Source organism: Poecilia mexicana, unplaced genomic scaffold, assembly GCF_051168715.1.
Source record: "Poecilia mexicana isolate PSO_F unplaced genomic scaffold, ASM5116871v1 scaffold_14, whole genome shotgun sequence".
Lineage (NCBI taxonomy): Eukaryota > Metazoa > Chordata > Actinopteri > Cyprinodontiformes > Poeciliidae > Poecilia > Poecilia mexicana.
In genome coordinates this window covers 8,815,936-8,836,611 of record NW_028263383.1, presented here as the reverse complement: position 1 = coordinate 8,836,611, position 20,676 = coordinate 8,815,936, and the positions used below count along the sequence as shown (strand labels likewise).

General features: G+C 37.8%; 1 protein-coding gene across 1 annotated transcript in view; it reads right to left on the bottom strand.

Moving 5' to 3' along the window:
• Positions 1 to 175: 175 nt before the first annotated feature.
• The window catches only part of crebrf (creb3 regulatory factor), a 33,749-nt gene continuing 13,248 nt past the window's right edge, over positions 176 to 20,676 (bottom strand). Inside the window, exons 4-10 of the mRNA XM_014973389.2 lie at positions 18,519 to 18,694; positions 16,041 to 17,176; positions 15,504 to 15,701; positions 13,352 to 13,541; positions 13,200 to 13,273; positions 12,933 to 13,052; positions 176 to 11,836 (exon numbers count right to left, since the gene is read on the bottom strand). Of these exons, the coding sequence (XP_014828875.2) occupies positions 11,718 to 11,836; positions 12,933 to 13,052; positions 13,200 to 13,273; positions 13,352 to 13,541; positions 15,504 to 15,701; positions 16,041 to 17,176; positions 18,519 to 18,694 (2,013 nt within the window). The 3' untranslated portion in view covers positions 176 to 11,717. The remainder of the gene's footprint in view (positions 11,837 to 12,932; positions 13,053 to 13,199; positions 13,274 to 13,351; positions 13,542 to 15,503; positions 15,702 to 16,040; positions 17,177 to 18,518; positions 18,695 to 20,676) is intronic.

Below are 20,676 nucleotides of genomic sequence, written 5' to 3'. Positions count from 1 at the left end.
TCAGCATAATCATGCATAATCTGCATGTGCTGGTTTGTATTTGAATGTATTTTTAATGCACCTTATATCAATTCAGACCCAGTGCGTTTTAGACACTTTGTAAAACTTTGTTTTGCACTACAGCAGTTCCTTAGACAGATAAAATGTCAAAATAAGAACGAAACAGGAGTCAGAGTGGGGTGCTAATGGTTTTTATTGTTTTGATATTAAAATCAATAAACATAATCAGACTAACGTGGTTACAAGCAGAGCTGCAGTACCAACACCCGGCTGATACATGACAGAAAAGAAAGAATGATTTAACACAAAGTTAGAAAAAATAAAGAGGCACAAGAACACAACAGAGATTCAGGGCAGGTGTCTGACAAAAACTGTCAAACTGAAACAGAGTGGGCCATTACAGTACAAACCGAGAAAAAAAAAGTCATACGTTTCCATGCCTGTGCATAAAGCCACCAACTGTGCCTCCAACAACAAATACAATGTAAAAGAAAAACGTTAAACCAAAAGTATAAACCCAGCACAACATTTATTATATAACATAAATATAACACATGTCAAGATATTGTATTTAAACAGGCATATATGTGAACTACAAATATAGACGTCATTGCTAAAGAGAGGATCAAGTTAGTTTCAGCAGGATACACGTTCTGCAGGTTTTGCTTCTTTACCAAATTAGAATCACCAAGAGATCTATTACAGAGCACTTAGCAATGAAGTACAGCCTTCCTACTGAAACTGGGGAGAGGAACACACACAGGACTAACTACAGAAAGATCCCATGCTGTTGATCTAGTAGAATAAGGTACCATACAAGACCAGAAGCATCATAACAATGGCATGTGGAGCTCAGGATGGCCGATACTTTCCACATCCTCTCCAAATGTTTGGGCTTGTATGGATTTCCTACTAAAACTTGACATACTGTCTGCTCTTATTCTTAGAAACAGAAGAAAATAAACAGAACAGATGCTTTACTTTAAGAGAAGCATTTTTCTTTTTGTTGAACGTCTCTCGTGTGTTTTGGCAAGTCTGGAAGGAGATGTAAATCACTGCAGTGTTGGTTTGTAAGATTGGCGAGTGTAAAAGTAGATAGTTTTGCTGTTATTGTCAAAGATGGGTAGTTTTTTGCTTTAGTTAAATCAGTCTGCAGAAGAGGAGATGAACCCCTCCCGTATTTATTCACTCCAGGGGAAGGTGAGGGGTCTCTGCCCACCAGCCTTTCGTGGCCCCTTACTAATCTCCGGGGCTACGAGACAAGACACTGCAAACCAAGCCCTTCTTCAAAAGAAAGCAAATAGAGCTTAAGAAATAATTTAAACAAAACAAAAATCAACAACAACAGGGAACGTGGTAAAAATCTCAACATTTCCACTGAAGTTCTTTTAACGGCAAGTGAGCCATCTTCTAAGGTGAGCGCTAAAAGTTGGTTTAGCTTGATGTAACCTTTGGACCGCATCGAACCTTTAACAACAACTCATGAGTTTCACAGGCAGAAATTTATCACCACTCAGTGAAATATTATTCAGGGAAACTTGCATATCATTTGTAAATAAAGAAAAGTGGTTTATCACCAACTTTAAACTGAGGGTCAAAAGGTGCTTCTTTATATATTAAAGCTATTTAACTCTTTAACTTGAATTGATTTATTTCAGTCATTCAAGTCCTTCGAAAGTGCAAAGGAATAAAAAATATCCTCACAAAGGTAGTTTGCAAGGAAATCTTGTCTGGAGAATTTAATACTCTGGTTACAAAATGGTGGTTGGGATCTCAATATGAGTCTTAATAATAAGCATCAATCAAACTAATTGCTGTTTGCATATTTTCACTTTGATCGGTGAAAGAGATTACCGTACAAATGAGTTACTCCAGGTTAAAGACTTACTTATTTGTTTAGGCTGTTTGCAATTTGTCCCTTTCACAATTTGTATGTGAAAAACTATTTTATAGTCATGGACGTAACTACAGCATCTCAATTTATTTATCTCAGTAGTTAAAATGTCAATAGTAGAGATAAATAATCATAAAAGTAATCAAAACTCATCTTTAGTTGAATATTATTTTCTAAAAGACTATTTTTCTTTTTTTTTTTTTACACATTTTTGCATCTTACATTGTGCACTTGTTGAAACTGATTTTTAGGAATGGTTATTTTTCAGCTTTGTGAAATAAGAACAGGTCTACTAATAAATAACAAATCCTAACTGATTATAGATACGAATCTATCAATTTTACCATGATTGGCAGGTCAACTTCTGAATCTTTAGATATTTTCTATTCATTAAAGCATTAAGAAGCTGAATGCAGCAGATTTTGGTCTAAAACACACATCAACCACAGATGCACTTTTGGAACAGTTTGGTATAAAAACATTTAAAAAATAGTCTAAAGCATAAATGTGATTATCCTTACCAGAAAATATGCTCTGTGCTATAGATGTTATCAAAATAGGAAAAAAAAGAATTGGTGTAGATTGGAAAATGCCTAATCGATTGCTGATTTATTGAATTTTTGCCACTAATTTCCCAGAAATTAAGTTTGAGAAGTCATTGTGGTTTCATTGTGATTTGCACCTGTGAATCTCAAGATGTGTGTCTGACTTTCTATCCTCAGTGGAAATACTTTAAAATCTCAATTTAATCATATTTGTCTCATTGCATTTTAAATTACAGGCCTTCACAAATAAATATCACATATTATAAACACTGGGAATAGGGGAAAATATAAAATATAATTTAAAACAATATAAACATTTGACAGAGTTAGCATAAATATCAAACTATAATATTAACGACAGAAAGGTTTAAACATATTAGCAAGAGTAGCCACATAAAAATATAACATTCGAGATCTTTCTCTATCATAATGACCAGAGTCTCCCTTTGAGCTTCCAAACAAATACGAAGAAGAAAGAAATAAAATCTCCAGACACTCTTTCATCTGTCTGTGTGATCCTGCTGAGGAAGACGAGTCTACATTCATCAGCAAAGCAGCAGCGGAGGAGTTTTACCTCGCTATGTCAGCGTACAGCAGTCAGAAACACCAGACTGACCGGAGTCATCAACAGAAGGAATAATATGGCTAAAATTCAACACAGCCATGTTACTGTAGCACCCAGCCAGGGACAGATTATAGCACCACAGTTTACCCCCATGCTCAGTTTGTCGCTTCATCCGCAACCTGCGACTCAGTGCCAACACTGACTTCACGGAGGGGTCTGGCACTTCATTATAGCAAAGTTAAAAAATGGAAAGTGTTCTTTTTTTTTTATTGGTTTTCTTTCTTTTCTTTTTTTTTTTTTTTTTACTGTCACATAAAGGTCTCAAGAGGCAGCAACACAGTGCACCACGTCAAAACCTCAGAAGAAGAAGAAGAATGCATTGATATTGACCAGGTAAAAAGCAGGCCCCGAGTCTCCCTCTGTCACTGACACAGTGGAAGTTTGCTCTTCTCTACACAAACACACCAGCGGTGATAGCAGCAGCAGCCAATACAACGTACGATATTGTGGCGTAGTGGGCAGAGAAAGAGTTTCAAAAAAATAGAACCGGGTTTCCCAAAACAACATCGGGTTCCACTATAATACTAAAGGGAAATACCGTCAGAAAGTAATGCAACGTCGGGAGAGAGAACCTGTTTAAATCTGCTGCTAACGGTTGATTACACTGTAAAATGTGTGGATGTTAGATAGAGCAAGGTTTTCAGTTTATTTTTGTATTTCAAGTTTAAGTTTTGGAAAACCCAGTCCATTGTTTCTGTGGGGAAATCCCCTCCAGACTGACAGAAGGTGCAGATTTGTGTTTTTATATATTTGATTAAGGCACCTGGTTCAGCAGGCATCATAATTCAAAATATTGTCTTTTCTCTGTAAGTGTAAAAACCAAGGGCAAGGTGAGTAATGCTTTTGGTCTTTTGACTATCACAGGAAAAATATATAAGGAAAAAAAAGAAAACAAGGAGGGGCATGTAGGGTAAATATACTGGAAATCTGTCATAAACATCCTCAAGCCTCTTTGTGCTCATTCAATAGCAGCAAGTACAAAATCAAATCACTGAGAGTACAGAGAGCCCCAAAAAGCCATGCAACAACTTTGTGACAATGAAATCCATTTCTTATGTCCAAATCATTTCCCAAATCTGCAAGGGAATTAAAATGCAACAAATTCTCTCAGCTTAATGCAAGAAGTTACCCAGCAAACACACAAGTCTTGCTGCTTCTCATTCTGGGAAGAACAGGGAACGTCAGCGACACAACCTCAAAACCTGAGGCGATTTTACAAAAATAGGGTTGTACGTTGAAACAAAACAGAATATATTTGAAATGATACAAACAAAACTGGAAGCCAGACTTTTGGGTCATGACAATACAGCCAACAGATGGGAGTCAAAAGAACCCATTATATAAACATTTTGGATAACACTTATTTTATGGATGCTACACTAAGAAGTTTCCAAGAAAAAAACACTAGTTTTATGTAATTTGATGCCAGTTAAGGAATAAAAAGAGGAAACAGTGCAACAAGCTGTAAAAACACTGACTATCAATTGAAACTGCTTTTGCAAGCAGCTTTTCAGACGTTATTTTAATTAAAAGTTCTTTGCTGCCTTCCTTCAGGCTTAAAAAATAAGGACAGCACAAGTTGGGATCAGTAGAGTATTAGCATGCTAATCACACTATGTCTTGGAATAAAATACAAATGCTAGTAAAAGCGTGCTTATTAAGTTTTTTAAATAAATATGTATATCATTGCATGAGAGAACTGAGGATTTTGGAAAGATTTATGTGACTTGGCAGTTCATCAAATGTTACACTCCACCTTATTTCCTTATTTTTACTATTAAAATAATATAAATACTTTTTGTCACTGCAGCAAGTCATAAACAAACAAACAATTTTAGTAAATGACTCATTTATTACAGTTTTCTAGACATTAGCTGTCATTTTTACCTTCCTATAAGCCGGAGGATATTATCAGAGTTAATAAGGTAGTAAGTTGTTGGCTGGAAAAAAATGCTAATGCTGTAAAATATTTAATTAATTAACACAAGCAAAGTAGATTAAAGAAACTTTCAGTAGCTTTAAAAGAGCTAAATACATTCAAATGCAGCTGTAGATTTAAAATTCAATATTTCTAATTTTAAAAAGCGTTTTAAGTGCAGTAACTTTATAACAATAGCAAGATGCAAAGAAATCAACAATATAGCAAGTGAAGTGGTTATAAATATTTATATTTATTTTTTATACAACTTTCATTAAACACCATTTTTTTCTTTACACTAATTTCAGAACTACAAAACCTAATTGTTGTTAGCTATTGTGTCTTACAAAATAGATAAATTATATAATTCACAAGTACATAAAATAAACTTAAATTCACTTTAATACAGGTACATGTGAAGTTTCTGAATTTTGAGGTTGGGCAAGGTTTGCATAGCTTTGCAAGTTATTAAAATTCAAATCTTCCCATTTCAAAAGGATAAAATCACTACAAATAAATAGTGTGGAGCATAAATCCAAAATTTGTTGTTTTTTTTTAAATCACTACTTTAAAGACTATATTAAGATTTTATTAAATGAAACAGCAGAATTAAAAATGTTTTCATTAGATGACATTTCTTGCCACGGTTTAAGCTAGCATGAATTTAACCTCAGTGCTAACAAGCTAGCATGTTGCCAGGTTTTGTAAGACATAATCTTTAAATTGTTTTAAAATACAAAGTTTCAATTAATCCAAAGTTTTAATTTTAGACTGTTTTTTTTGTTTTGTTTAGGTAATTTGGTGCTAAGACTTTCTATTTTATTCCCATTATTTCCTAAAGTCTGTTACAACTTATGCTATCCTTTAAGCACCTGGAGTCAGCAGTAATGGATAAAAAAATTAGAGAGATACCTACAAATTACGTATTTTAAAAAGTTATCTCAAGTCTTCCAATCCATGTGTTTATCATGCTTGTGAAAAAATTCAATTATATTATATTTACCATAACTATCAAGTCCAAATTATTACTATAAATAAGTACACTGCTAATATCCTCAAAGGATTTGTATGAAATCTAATCCTTCATCTGGAATGGTATTAATAATTTAACTGAACAATCAATGAGTCTATACTGTGAAAAAGATGGAAACTTCTCTGAAATTATATGATCTGACAATGTATATCACTGAAATAATATACATTGTTTTTTTTTTTTTAATTTGATTATGGCTAGTTTTGTCAAGCCCAAGAAACTGGCTTTTACAAAAGAAGTCATGCTATGCTGAGCAACATTTCTAACACAAGTCAATAACAGAAACTCCTGCTGTTCAGAGAAAGAACCCATGTGAATCTTCTTCTTACTGGTCCAACAGCAAAATCCCACCATTTACAGAAAACTAATGGAAACACTTGGAGTGGGGGAGGGAGGGCAGCACTTCATTATCAGCACCATGTGACAAACCCCAGTTGGATCACAGCTGGACATCAGAGTCGAATCCTTCATGAAGGGAACATGTTGCAGATTCAATTTTTTTGTTTGTTTTAAATTTTTGTGTCAAAGTCTGTTGGCCTTTGTTTTGACTTTGTGTACAGAACATTGCACCATAGTGATTGACATTGATAATTCAGAACACAGAGACAGACAATATATTTTTTGTACAGAGTAAAGAATGGCGACAATAACTGGAATACATAAATATATTTTTCTTTCGATTTTATACGTCATCACATGTCAGATAGAAGAACAGTATTACCCTGATTTGCTGAAGAAGAGCTTTATGGTATCCACATAGCTTTTATTGAACAAGAGTAGCACAAAGTTACACACTCTATTAGCTTAATAGTTACTGTATAGGATTTTTTTTTTAGAACTAAAAAGAATAAGGAATAGTTTTACTGGCGTGGATTCTCACTCATTTCCTTGACTGTTAAAATGCCACAGAGTCTCTTGGTTTGAATGTAAAGTTGCACAGCTTGCGCCTATCATGTTAAATGTAAAAACCTGTGAGGACTCTCTTAAAAATACAGCCTCGTGATCGACAGCAAAACATGCGCGCCTTTAATGTCGGCCGGCCGTCAACCAGCGGCCCTTTAACCACTGTTGACCCCCTGACAGACCTGGCATCGGGTCACAGCTGGAAAAAGGCTTCGAATACCGTCACAAAAGACACACGAGTCCAGAAGTTCAGACTTCTGAAGCCAGTTTCCAGCTATGGATCGCCACGTCTGCTACTTCAGTCAAGGTTGTTTTGAGCCAATCAGGCTGAATGGTTTTTTTGTTGTTTTTTTTTTTTACCAGACTGGCAGAACAATGTTAGAAACCCGAGGCATGTCCCTTTAGCTACAAACATGTCTGCCATGTTGTTATTTTTGTTTGTGTGAAGTTATTTCAGAAGGCAATAAGTGTCCGGATTGAGTCTCCACTTGTAATTGGCTTGCCATACAGTACAGTGATATAGTAATATCCCCTAAGGCGGCCCGGAAAAACAGCTTTGGAGCGAGCTCTTCCCAGCCGCCCAAGGCTAAACCCCCTCCTCCTTAAGTCACAAGTAGAAATCAGTTTACAAATGATAACAATATAGCTCTCTGAAGAAATGTGTCTACACTGTACATCGCCCTGAAGAGGAAGCCAAAGCAGAATCAGTTTTTCCATAGGAAACCTCTACTGAAGGCAAATGAATCATGACGCCAAGGGGGTCAGCATCAGAATCAAACGTAGGGGCCCTGGAATCAAAACCCTCTTTTTTTTTTTTTCGTTTTGTTTTGTTTAAGACCACAAACACACCATAACTCCCTGACCAGGAAATAGACCGATCCTGTCAAGACACTGCACTTCCTGAAAGCCAAGCAATGATACTCTCTTCCTCCCTCTGAACATCTCATATCATTTCATGGCTCAAGAAAATTTGTAGATCTAACCCCCGTCAGGCCACACACGTATATTACTTGCTAGTTCATAGACCTAGCCGTGTCAGGTAATAGACTCATCCGAGCAAGTAGTCATCAAGTACACTTGCAGCATTCACACGAGGCCGTTTAGCAGCAAATGGAAGAAAAAAAAAACATTTCTTTTTGTTTGTTTTTTCATTTTTTTGGACAAAGTGCTGTTGTCTTTTTAAACATATAACATAATCTATACATATAACTAACATTTAGAAGATACATATTAACTCATAGCTTATTTACAAAATATATAACTACTAAGAAAATAACTATGGACGGAAAGGGGAGAGCAAGTCTTTAGGCTACAACTAGTCAAAGAAGTCAAATGTGAATATTGGAAACTTATCATTCTAGTTTCAAAAAAGAAGCACCATTTCTCCCTTTTTAGACAGAAAAGGAAATTAGCTATTACCCAATCATGAAATACACACAGAGGAACGCTCACAGTCATTAGAAAATGCTCTGGAAATAACTTTTGATCTTCACACTGCCCTGGAATCAAAAAAACTCATTCATGAATTCATTTTGAGTCCTAAAATTTGATTATGGTTAATTTGAGGAGAATTAGTTGTTTGGTGAAACAGGTGGAAATAAAAATTTGATGTGGGAGAGTGCATGGTGTGGCATAAGCAGTGCAATATGTACTTGTAAGTAGCTAATTTTGATGCAATAAGGAAAGGCGAGGCATACAGGTCAACGTCAACAACGCAGCTCGAAAGGTAACAATCCCAGGAATGCAAATGTCCCGTAATTTAACGATTGATTCTGAAACAAGAAGCACAAAGAAACCAGAAGTACCTGATTTTTAATCTGACTGAGCTCAGCCTATAGAAAACACCCTTTTTATTCCTGTCAGTGAATGCACCATAACTAAAAACAACGTACTGCAAACCGCAACACTCATCAGTGGGGAAGTTCTTACCGAGCGAAGACGACTCAAAGTTGTCTATTTTTGAATGACTGAGCTGTTAAAGAATAAAGTATTTTCTACAGAGAAATGTTGGCAGTTCATTCAGAGAGTTAGGCATTGTCATGTTGCACTTTGGGGAGTTTTGTGTCTCACTGAAGTGGCAAATTAGAATAGAGCAGATTTTAGTAGATAACAAGAAGGCGCTTTGGAGTACTGCAAAGTTTCACTCTTTGTTTGTGAGCTTCCAACTTCTCTATGATGAAACATGTTGGATTGGAAAATGTTGGGAATTTGTCAGAGATTAGGTAAGGATCCAGATGTTCTAGTGGAAAACACAAAGACTGCTGCTCAAATCTAGGAATGCTAACTGCTGGAAAATGTCAATCTCATCATCATTTTGTCTTTGTTCTAAAATAGTGACTCATTTCTCACACACAGTGTAAGATTATTACTCTGATAAGGCCATAAAATGCTTTGAATGCTGATAATTATAGATCTCAATTAGAAATATCAGTCCCAAATCTTTTATTGGTGCGTCTCTACTAAAATGTAAAAGCTGCTGATTCCAGGTCAGTGTGAAGCATCTTTTTGAGCCGCAAAACAAAAACAGTCTGTCCTCCATCTTCCTGCAGACCGTTCTAATGACGGCGGCTTTATGCCACATCGTGTCTGAAATTATCCAGTCCTCGCTCTCTTTCACACAGTCAGTGAAGGAGATTATTCGATCAGCCCGTCTCTTCTTTTTCTCCATAACTAATTCTCTGACCTATGAATACCTAAAAACCAAAAAGCAAGACTAAGAAGCAGCTTAAATACAAAAATATACTGTTTTTTGTTTGTTTTTTTCTCTAGCTTTTTAAATGCAAGGACAGACTTCAGAAATGTGACATGCTTGAAAACAAATCATTGTCATGAAAAGTGGCATTTCATAACTCATAGATGTAGCATTAATGCTTCTATGTACAGTACTTTAAAACACAACTCAGATAATATTCTGCTTGTGAACTAGACCTTGACTACATACAGAAATCAAACAAGTGACACAGGAATATTTTGGTTATTTCAGGGAACATCTTGACAAGCAAAAAAAAAAAAGTAACTTAGCTTATCTACTAGGTGAGCGCTTGTTTTTTTTTTTTTGTTTGTTTGTTTGTTTGTTTTTGTTTCCTAACTAGCGCCATTAACACACTTAGCATGTGCAGGGAGGAATCGGTTCAGGAATGAATGCTTCCTAAGCAACAAAAGAAATCTACAGGAAAAAGCCCACGTTGCAGGGGACACAAATGAATGTTCCTTTTCTGTACAGAATTGGACCCAAACTAATTTCACAGTTCTATGAAGTTCCCTGACCCTCCCACATTTCTTACATTCAATACGGCGTCAGGTAAGCTGTGCAAAACCTTACTTTAACTGGCTGGTCGCCATTTTCGTTGCATGTGTCTTTGGTACAAAAAACAATCAAAATATAGTGTGCAAATATTTGTTGTAACCCTAAAGGAAAAATATCTGTTAACCCGCCCCATCCCGCCCCTCCCAGGCCCCTAAAGACAAGAGTACCAAAAACCGAAAGGAATCTATTGCAGAGCCCTCCTATATACACAGACTCTGTGGCATCACGCAACAAGAGCTTCCATTTGTTTATGTACATTCAGAATATCTTTAAACAACTTGTGTCCATCCTCTCGTTCCCTAACAACCTTCTCTCCAAAGCTGGAGCTCGAGTCCGTCTCTAACACACACTCATTCAGACTTAAAGAGACACACACATACATATACAAGGCACAATGAATAGAACTCTGATCAAACACTAGTATGAACACATCAAACTGTCACCACCACGCTGCCTGGTCAACTTTACTGTACAAAAAAGGGAGGAGCTGATGCCTGGGAGACACTTCTATATACAGTTTCCTGGAGGAGATGGATTGCTGTTCATGTCATCTTTATCACCATCCTCATCATCGTTTCCCAGTCCAGTTATAACCACCAGAAAGCCCCAAAAAGCACCATGCTACATGCATTTCCAATTCAGGTTGTGAACCACTTCCTGTTGATTAAGGTTACACGTCGAACCAGCAGGATGTGTGATCGCTTGAATCTTCCACTGCATTTTTTTTTTGTTTCATATCTTGCGCTAATAGGCTAAGCCTGTTTTTGCAAGCAGTCGAGTTGATTGGCAAACAGGGGATGGCGGGAATTTATTTAGGCCTTCAGTACTAAATATTTCCTGCCACCCTGCTTTTTTCTCCTCTGCAGCTTTCTGGGCTACCAGAGCCATTTTTGTAAAAGTGCTTCAGTGAAGGGGTCAATTTAACATCTTGGAACTTCTTTTTTTGTTGTTGTTTTTTTTTTCTTTTTTTTGCTTTTTGGGATAAAGCTCCTTGTATAAATGATAACTTATGCTTCATCAATCTGTGATTGTTTCTGGCATGTAACAAGATTTCCTCTGTCTTTATGACCACCTCAAACAAAGTCTTCCAGTGGTTATGCTCGTTTGAGCTCCAGTCTCAGTCCCTAAAGCCTGCAGCAGGCCACGGCACACTCATCTAACAATCACCAGTGGATTTAAGAACATGCTGCTCCAGACACACCAAACCATCACTTGCTTTTCAATGTGCTTCTCCCAACAGCCGGCCACCATGGTTGGGGAGACAGTGATGTACTGACGCTGCGCGCGGCGTGCAGAGACGGAAAAGCCGGGGTTCGTGCCTTACAGCTGCACGGCAAAGACAAGCACACGTACGGGGAGGTGGTGTGTGTGTTTGAGTGACTGGCGATGAGTGTTTACTCTGAGCTGGAGGGGCATGCAGAGGGAGGATAGTTACAACGGACAGCACGGTGGTAATATGGAGTCCACTCTTCTCGGTGGACGGAGAGTTTGTCTACATTTTGGAAGTCGGGACTCGCAGGCCGACCAGTCCTCCCGTCGGGTCACCGCGTCCCGTGTTCTCCAAGATCTTGTTGACAAAGTCCGAAGTCTGCCCAGCAACCGGCGATGGCACTAAAGGCAAAAAGAGACGTAAAGTTGTGAAAGTGTATTTTCTCGTATACAGATTTCTTGTGTCTGCTTTTTTTTGGCAGACAGCTGCATCCAAGCATTACAGGAGATCCTCCCCATAAAACTACAAAACTACCACTGCTCTCAACAAAATCCATGTGTTTACATCCTTGCTGGCATTAGAACAATTATTTACTCTGTTTTACTCGTTTTTAAATAACCTGTAGACTTTATTGCAAACAATAAAAGAATATCTCTTTTATATATTATTTTTATGTAAAAAAGAATATATAAATGTTATTCTTCTCTCTTTAATGTTCTCTTTTTAATGTTCAATACATGTCTAAATTATGTCATAATTTTCTACTGTATATTATTATGATTTGGTTATGTATTTATTTCAAACAAACATATTCACATTCACAATTCAAATACTATGATATATATTTAGATAGCAAAATATATATAATTGAAAAGAAGGTAGGCAGAAGCATTTACATGTTTGACCCTCTCTCTTTTCTTTTATAAGTCTTAGTTTACATGTTATTATTAATTTAAACAAACATAATTATTATTGGGATTCTTGGTATATATGTATATTTATTACTGTTTGATCTGTTGTGTGCACCTACGTACATCGTGATGCTGCTTTTACACTTGAATTATTCACTGTGAGACAATAAAGGCCATTTTTATTCCCATTTCTTATAACTCAGAAAAAGATAACATGAGAAAATACAGGCAGCAGTTTGAAATAATGATTTAATCTCTGAAAGAAATAAAAAGCAATCCAAACCAGCATAACAACTAGAAGCCCTTTGTGAAATATAACTACAATTTTAATTTGCACTTTTCTTTTTTATTATTTTTGAAAAAGTCTTTGAAAAACAATTACAAACTTAGTTCTATGCAATTACTGCAAAACTGATAAATGTTTCTTTAAGGGTACAAAATGGAAGTAAAGGTGGACAAAATGGCCAAATACACACATTTAGAGGTCAGAGAAATCCTGCAATTTCAGATTTCAATCCAAGGGAGTTTAAAATAACATTTTACAGGCACAGTAAAGCTAAACGAGGCCAGAATGTTTAATTCTCACCAAGCGTTTCCTCGATGAGCCGCTCCAGAGTCTCAGTCATGTTGGTTGGGCGCGGAGACGAGTCCTCCACTCGCACCATTATCTCCTCCTTGATGGCGTTGATCACAAACAGAAGCCGATCTGGACGAGTTCAAGCACAGAAGACATAAAAACTATTCATAACGCTCCTCAGACAATATTTTTATTTCTAGATTAAAAGAGATAAATGTAACAAGAGAAATAAAACGACAACAATCAGAACTAAGAAGGAGGAGATGATTAACTTACCATATTCTGTACTGAGTCCCCAAAGCTTCACTTTGTTTGCTTCATATTGAGCTTTCTTTTTTAAACGGCAAGCCCTAAAATCCCAAACAGATGAAAGTTACTTATCCACATCGCAGCTCTGACTCTAATCGTATGCGTGCAGGATGCCGTACCTGGACGCCAGCTTGTTCTTCTCCTTGCGAGAGCGCGGCCGTGCGGTCAGCGGCAGCTCGCTGACAGGAGTGAGGTCGCTGATCACCTTGTTCAGCTTGCGGAGCTCTGTGCCGATCTGCAGCAGTTTGCGAGGATTGGGAGTCAGGTCTTCCACGTCTGTGCGCCGCGATTTCTTTAGCATGTATTTTCCTTTGTGACAGGAAGCAAAACATAAAAAATCGTAACACATTTCAAAGCAGTAAGTATCTATAGACACAAAAGAGAAATTATTACTCAGCATAATGTGTCATTTAGCTATATTTTTTAAGCTATTAATGACTTTTAGAAATGTGCATCACATGTAAAAATCCTCAAAATAAATTAAAAAGATGTCACAATCTTACACAAAGGATATCAGAAAAAATACAACCTTTATTTGAGTGCATTTATTCATTAGGGAGAAACAGAAAGAACGATAATTTTAATTACTTTTGACACGGTTAAATGTACTGTATTGATTGAGCCAGCTGCAGCAGCAGAAGGATCACGTTACTATGGATGACTGTAAATGTGGCCGTTATGTTTTCTTATTCATGTTGAGCTACTTAGAAATGATTGACATATGTGGAGACAAAATACACAACATAAACAAAAATAGAAACAAAATAAAATTTATATTTCTATACAATAAAATAGAGGCTTTTCAATGTGCATTTTTTTTTAAATGTAAATCTAAATATACATTCCTTTCATAAATAACAAGTTATTATTATTATTCCTATTAAAATAAATATGACTAAAGCATTTTTATTGATACTATACTCTTGTGAGTTAATTAAACTGGCGAGGGACTTTTAATTAGAAATCCATGACTTCATGTTTCCCTGCTGTATAAATGGCGTAACTCAGGCAACTTTTTATATTTATTTATAGTAAATATTTATTTAAGATAAAGAGAGATTAATTAATTTCACGCTTGCATTTCCAGATTTATTGAAAATTTCACATGCATATTTGCAATAAAAGTTAATTTTTTATACCCTTTCACATGTGACTTGTTTCTATTATATTTGATTCATAATGAACATATTATCTTTAATAACCCTGCATGACATGCAGTGGATATAATAAATAAAAGATATAAACAAAAATGACCTGTGTGTCTCTTTTTAATCACAATTTTCAAATGTAGCAAAACTTTAATGGCTTTTCCCCATTTATACAAATCTAATTTCCATAATTCAGCATCATTTAAAGCCAAAAGATTTGCATGAATACGGATGAAGGGTAATTTTCTTGTGACAGTTTTTCATTTCCCCTGCTATTTAAAAGGATCCTGATCTGGGCATGCTGTTGTGCAAACCCATCTGAACAACATACGTCATCAGAGCCTCATTTAAAAGTCTTAGACAAACCTCAAGGACACAATATTATGGAACAAAATGCTATAAAAGGCTCAAATAAAGCTGCTGATTTACCACTCTGTCCTAAAAGAAAGGTTAATGTGGTACAGCTGAATATAGAGTGGATCTCAGCGGTGGACACGTTGCTGTTAAAATACCAGGTGTATGTGATGGAGAAGCTCAGAAACCTCTGCCTAGTGCTGCTTGAGTTTTATATAGACATAAATCTATGTTTTTTCTTCATATGTCTTTGGTAAGTTGTAGGGCTGTGAAGCAGAAACATTTTCTTCTAACTGGATAAAACCTTGCAAAACCCTGAAGGAGAATGTTTCATCTTTGATAAGCAGAAAGATTTTCAGAAGCAGCAAGTGGTTTCTGAATTGTAAGACAACATCATAAGACTTGCACAGCGGTAAAACCAGCTGACCAAATGTGCTGGAGCTCCACCTCTGTTGCTAGGTAGCGAGACTGGGAGATACATTTCATGGTTGCATCTATATAAATGGCACAATCATCATAAAATTGATAAAAAAAAAACATTTAAACTGAAAGGTCTGAACGTGATTTGAGAACTAAATCTGACAGAAACCAAAGCTGTCACTTGACTATTAGTTTAATGCTCACAATTATTGCATATTTCTCCTCTTTAACGATAACATTCATATTTCAGGATTAATGCTAATTTAAAAAGGTGGGGAAAGTTTTTGTCAGTTTATCGACACCTTTGGGAGCTGCAGTGTGTAGTTTCTATGCGTGTGTGTGTGAATACCATGGAGAGGCCCGTTCTTCTGGTACATGTTGCTCGGCAGCGTGTGTCTGTCCCACTCAGAGGGCTTCAGCATCCGCTCCTGCTTGGAAGGGGTGAGCTGCTCACTGTACTCCCAGAAGTAGCGGCGCTTCCCTCTTTTCCGGCTGGAGACTCCAGCTGTCAGGCCTTTAATGTCGTCCATCAGCTCCATGTCACAGCCTGATGGGACAAAGAAACGCAAAAATGTTGAAGAACTTAGACTACACTGCAAAAACACAAACACTTACCAAGTAATTTTGATCTAGTTTCTGGTGCAAATATCTCAGTTCATTTGAAATAAGACATAACTGACTTACAAGTAACTTTTCAGAAAGATAAAAGCTTGTTTTAAGTCATTAATATTGATGAAAAGCTACTTGTAAGTTAGTTTTGTGTCATTTAAAGTGCACTAAGATATTTGCACTAGAAACTAGATCAAAAATACTTGGTAAGATTTTGTGTTTTTGCAGCAGAAAAATTAAGGAGAAATTAGGTTTTGGAATTCAAGATGGCCTGTACCTGGCTCAGAGAAGGCGTCACTCATGTCGTCATCCTTGTCTGCTTCGTAGTCTTCATCCTCCTCCTCCTCCTCTTCCTCCTCATTCTCGGAGAGCTCATGCTCACTGCCGAAACCTTCATCATGGTCTTCATCGTCCAAGTCCAACCCGTCGCCCTCGTCCTCCTCTGGCTCCTCGTCGTCTTCCTCCTCCTCGTCTTCCTCCAGCTGCGTCAGAGCTCGGCTGCGGGTCAGGAACAGAGAGTAGTTGTGTTCTTCCTCCTTGCTCTGTTCCGGATCTTCAACCAAAATCCCGCCGCCACCGCCGCCTGCACCGCCTGCGCCGCACACTCCTGCCACGGCGTCAGACGTGCTGCACACGGTCTGCTTCGCCTCTACTAGCTGGGGAACAGCAGCGGACCTGCCGACGGGCCCCTCCCGCCGCGCCGCCCCCTCCGCCTTCAACTCAAAGCCCTCCAGGCTGGCCGAGCCGCTGGGTTGCGGGGTGGCATGGCCCACTGAGATGGCACTTGCTGAAGTGGAGGGCTTCTCGTCTTGAGGCTGGGAGAGAGGCAGCGGCGGATCGGACCTCTCAAAATCCGTCTGGGGCATCGCCTCGCCTTGGGGTCTGGGTCCAGAACTGACGCGAACTTTAGCTTTCCGAACAAAGTCGGCGCTGTGAGACGTCGGAGCGGCCATCTTGGCCCCTCGACCCGGAGGCTTGGGTTGAGCCTGGGCGTGGTCCTGGGCGAGACCGAGCTGCTTCTGGGTTTTAGCCATGGTCTCGGTGCTGGAAGCAACAGGTCGGGTTGCTTTTTGGGAGCTTTCAGGAAAGTCTGCGAAAAGGCTTCTGGAAGGCCGGGATTGGGAAGAGGATGCGGAGCACGGAGACGGCCGCACCGAGCTGACGCCCAGTCCCTGGAGTCTCTTGTTTTGAGAGGGGAGCGGCTGGGATGGGGGCTGGGAGCAAGGAAGCGTCAGGTCAACAGGAGGGTAGAGAGCCTCACAGACGGGCAGAGAGTCCTCGCTGTTGAGCTGAGCCAGCGTCGGGGTCCGACTGATCACCTCCTCATCCTGGTAGGGACTGGAGAAGTCATCCAGTCCAAGAAAGTCCACCTCTTTGGTTCCCCAGATGTCACAGCTGGCCAGCCGTGTGTATCTGTTAGTGACAAAAAACATATAGATGTTTAAACAATGACACCTCCAGCAAAAAATACCAAAAACAAAACGTCAAAAAAGACTAAAAAAAACTGGAAACTAGACAAAAATACTTGGTAAGATTTTGTGTTTTTGTTGATTAAAAAACAGCTTTAAGGTTTTTTTTTCTTTCATACATATATATCTGCTTTACCCAATTATGACCCATCAAGAGTGCATCAAACACCATGATAACTTGTCTGAATGTTTACCAAGTCTTGTCTGGACAGCCAAAACTGCAGCTGCTCACCTTGTTCTTCTGATCCTGTCTTGGTTTTGGGAATTAGTTTTGCCAGAGTCAGATTTCCGAGAACAGTCGAACGTTTTCATACCACAACATTTCCCAGAAGAGAACAGAACGATCAGATGATTTCTCTGCACTCCTTCGGTGAGTTAGCTAACCCTTCTTGAATGTCTTTCCTCAAAATATTGCGAAAACTGTAGTTGCTTCATTTCACACGATAATTTTTGCAAACTCAGAACACAGCACAGCAGTACTATCAAAAAGCAGCTCAATTTTTTTTATTGTTCACTTGTTACTCAAAGGATTGTAGCACTTTGATTCAGGACAGACAGCAGTTTTGTGATTTTGGCTTTGCACTTTACTAAAATAAATGTTGAATGCTGTTAAAGTTCAGACTTTCAGCTTTAATTGAGTAAATTGAACAAAATGTCTGCATAAAAAGGTGAAGAACTAAAACATTTTTTTTAAACACAATCCCTTCATTTCAGGGGCTAAGAAGTACAACTTTCGTCAAATTTTCATGTGGATACCCTCAAATGAAAGCTGAAAGTCTTGACTTCATGTCATGTTCAAATATATAACTAGAACTTAAAGCAAACAGGTTAAAAAAAAGAAACTACCAGCTGTACCGTCCTGCAAGCAGCATATGTTTTCTGTCCAAACAGCCTAATTTTTATAGCAGCTGTCTCACCACACCAATAAAACATTCAATAAAAGTAGAGAGACAACCTTTCACATTTATTTTTGGAGTAAAGCGTAAATCCAATGGTTACCTGAACTCCAGATAAGCTAAAACAACAAGATGTTTCGTAACTGGGTGACTTCTGACAGTAGTTTTGTTGCACTGCATTTTGTTTAGGGGCACCAGAGTAAAGGAGGTTGGATACAAATGAAGGCCATGTTTCAGATATTCATTTAGAAAATCATCGCTCTTCCATTATACAGTGAATCACTACAAAAAAACCCTAAAATTAGATCAACGTTGATGCAAAATGACTAACTGTGAAAATATCCAAGGCATATAAATACTTGCTATGATGCGGTATTAAAATAACGGTACCTGGTGAGGTCTTCCCAGTACGAGTCCCACTGTTCGAACGCTGAGCTGCTGTGGACCGTCTCGCACTCGCCCAGGCCCATCAGCTGATCCACGCCTCCCTCCACCTCTTTGCCTCCGTCTCCGACCCCCACGATGCTGTCCCCGCAGGGACTCTGTTGGTGGCTCATGTCTGTGTCCTGCAGACGAAGGAGAGAGAATCAGAGCGAAGGAGGCAGATGGTGAATTAAATCGAAGGTTCTGTTTCAGATGCTGAGGTCTGCTGCACAGTCAGCGTATCTGTTTACTCCCACATTAACAGCTATGATTAAAAAACTAAGGCTGAATGAGTTATTGTAGAAACCTTTAACTATTCAGAAGTGCTGCTGAACAGCAGCGTACAAAGTTCAGGAGGCTCCATGGCTTTTTAATGCAGCTAATCAAAGGTGATATGAAGGAGAAAAAAAACAACTATCTGTAAACTTTTATCTTTTCCAATTAGAAGACACTTAGTTAAACTTTTAACAGTGTCCAAAAAATTTAAACCTATTATTCAGAGGCCTATCACAAAAACAAATCTTGCTGGATGATAAATTGTCCCAGAAGTTATTGCGATAAAGAATAATGTTGTTATTTTGAGACCATTCACAAGTAATATAATAGTCCTTATAATATCAGAAAACATTGTCAAAAATCAATAAACTTTAAATTCGAATGAACATTTACTGCTGTAACTGAAAGTCATTTTAAATATCCAGAATAAATAAACAAAACAACAGAAACAACAAATAAAATCAATTATGAAGTTTCTGTAAACAAAATTGTCATTCAAAAAAAGGGCTAGCTGGGACAAAAGCACCAGACTGAGACTTTTGCCATACAGTTTTTGGAAAAAATGGAAGTCATCATGCTCGGTTTAATTTAGGATGTGATTAATTGATTTATGGCTTATTGCCACAGCAGTAGTTATTCAAACAAGTAAAGAACACATAATAAGGTAACCAGAAAACTGATTTTTGAATTTCAATCAGCACCTTATGCACCTTATGGAAAGAGAGAACTATGCTGACTCTGTGACTGACTTCTTTTTAAAAAGAAAATTGTAGCAATTGTATAACCTGCAACTCAAAACTTTGGCAAACTTCATATGGAAACCCAACTGATTCTTACTGCCAGCTGATTGTCAGAGTTAAACAGTTTTATGGCTGTTTAATTCACCTAATCAGGGTTAAAATGGAGGAAAGAAAAACTAACTTTGCCTGCAGTAAACACAAAAATATGTTGGACTTCAAGTCTCTCCTGAACAAGAAATAAATTACGCCCCAGTCTTCAGTCTACTTTGGTCTATATATGACTCATTGTGCTGTCAAATATAGGCAAAAAAAAATGCAAATAAAAACCATCTAATTTTATTTATGACCATAGAGGTACCAGAATAACTCATACCAGTGTTACTAGTAATATATATTTGTAAGATTCATTCATTGAAAGCAACTAAACCTAAAAACAAAATCAACATTTAAGCCTCTGTAAGACACCAGTTAACACGTTGTGGCAAATCTAATTAAGATACCTGGCAAAGCACAGCAGCCAAATCTGCAGTATTTAAATGGGAGGACAGAGCCTGACAGAGGAGTTTAGTTTAAGAAAACTCCATCATTATTATCAATATTAAAAGATAACAGAGTAATATGTGGGGCAGATGGTACATTTGATGCATCTTATTAGCTCAGATAGAGCAGCCCCAAACAACAGATGGTAACTGTGATCTAACCATCATTAGATCAGTCTGCGGATTAAACAACCACATTAAAGACACCAAATTGTGAATTTCAATGACAGCATTTTTAGGTGCTCAAAGCTCAACTGAAACAACAGCAGATACATTTTTATACAGAAGATTAAAGACGAAGCTGATCCTGTTTGTTACAGGGCAAGAAATCTAATGCTGAGCAGTGAATCACTATTGTTTAGTCTGGAGCAGGAAGTAAATTGAAGGAGACACCTGTGGCTGACAGCTATGAGTAGTGACAGGACAGCTTTCTGTTTAAACCTGCCTGCCATGCCCGATGAATGGGACGGACCTCTGGGTTTAAATTCCTGTGAAACAGAGGGTAGAGAGCTCCAGGTTTCTTCATTTTTAGAGTTTCCTGGCTCCATCTTGAAACGTTCATTTCAATTC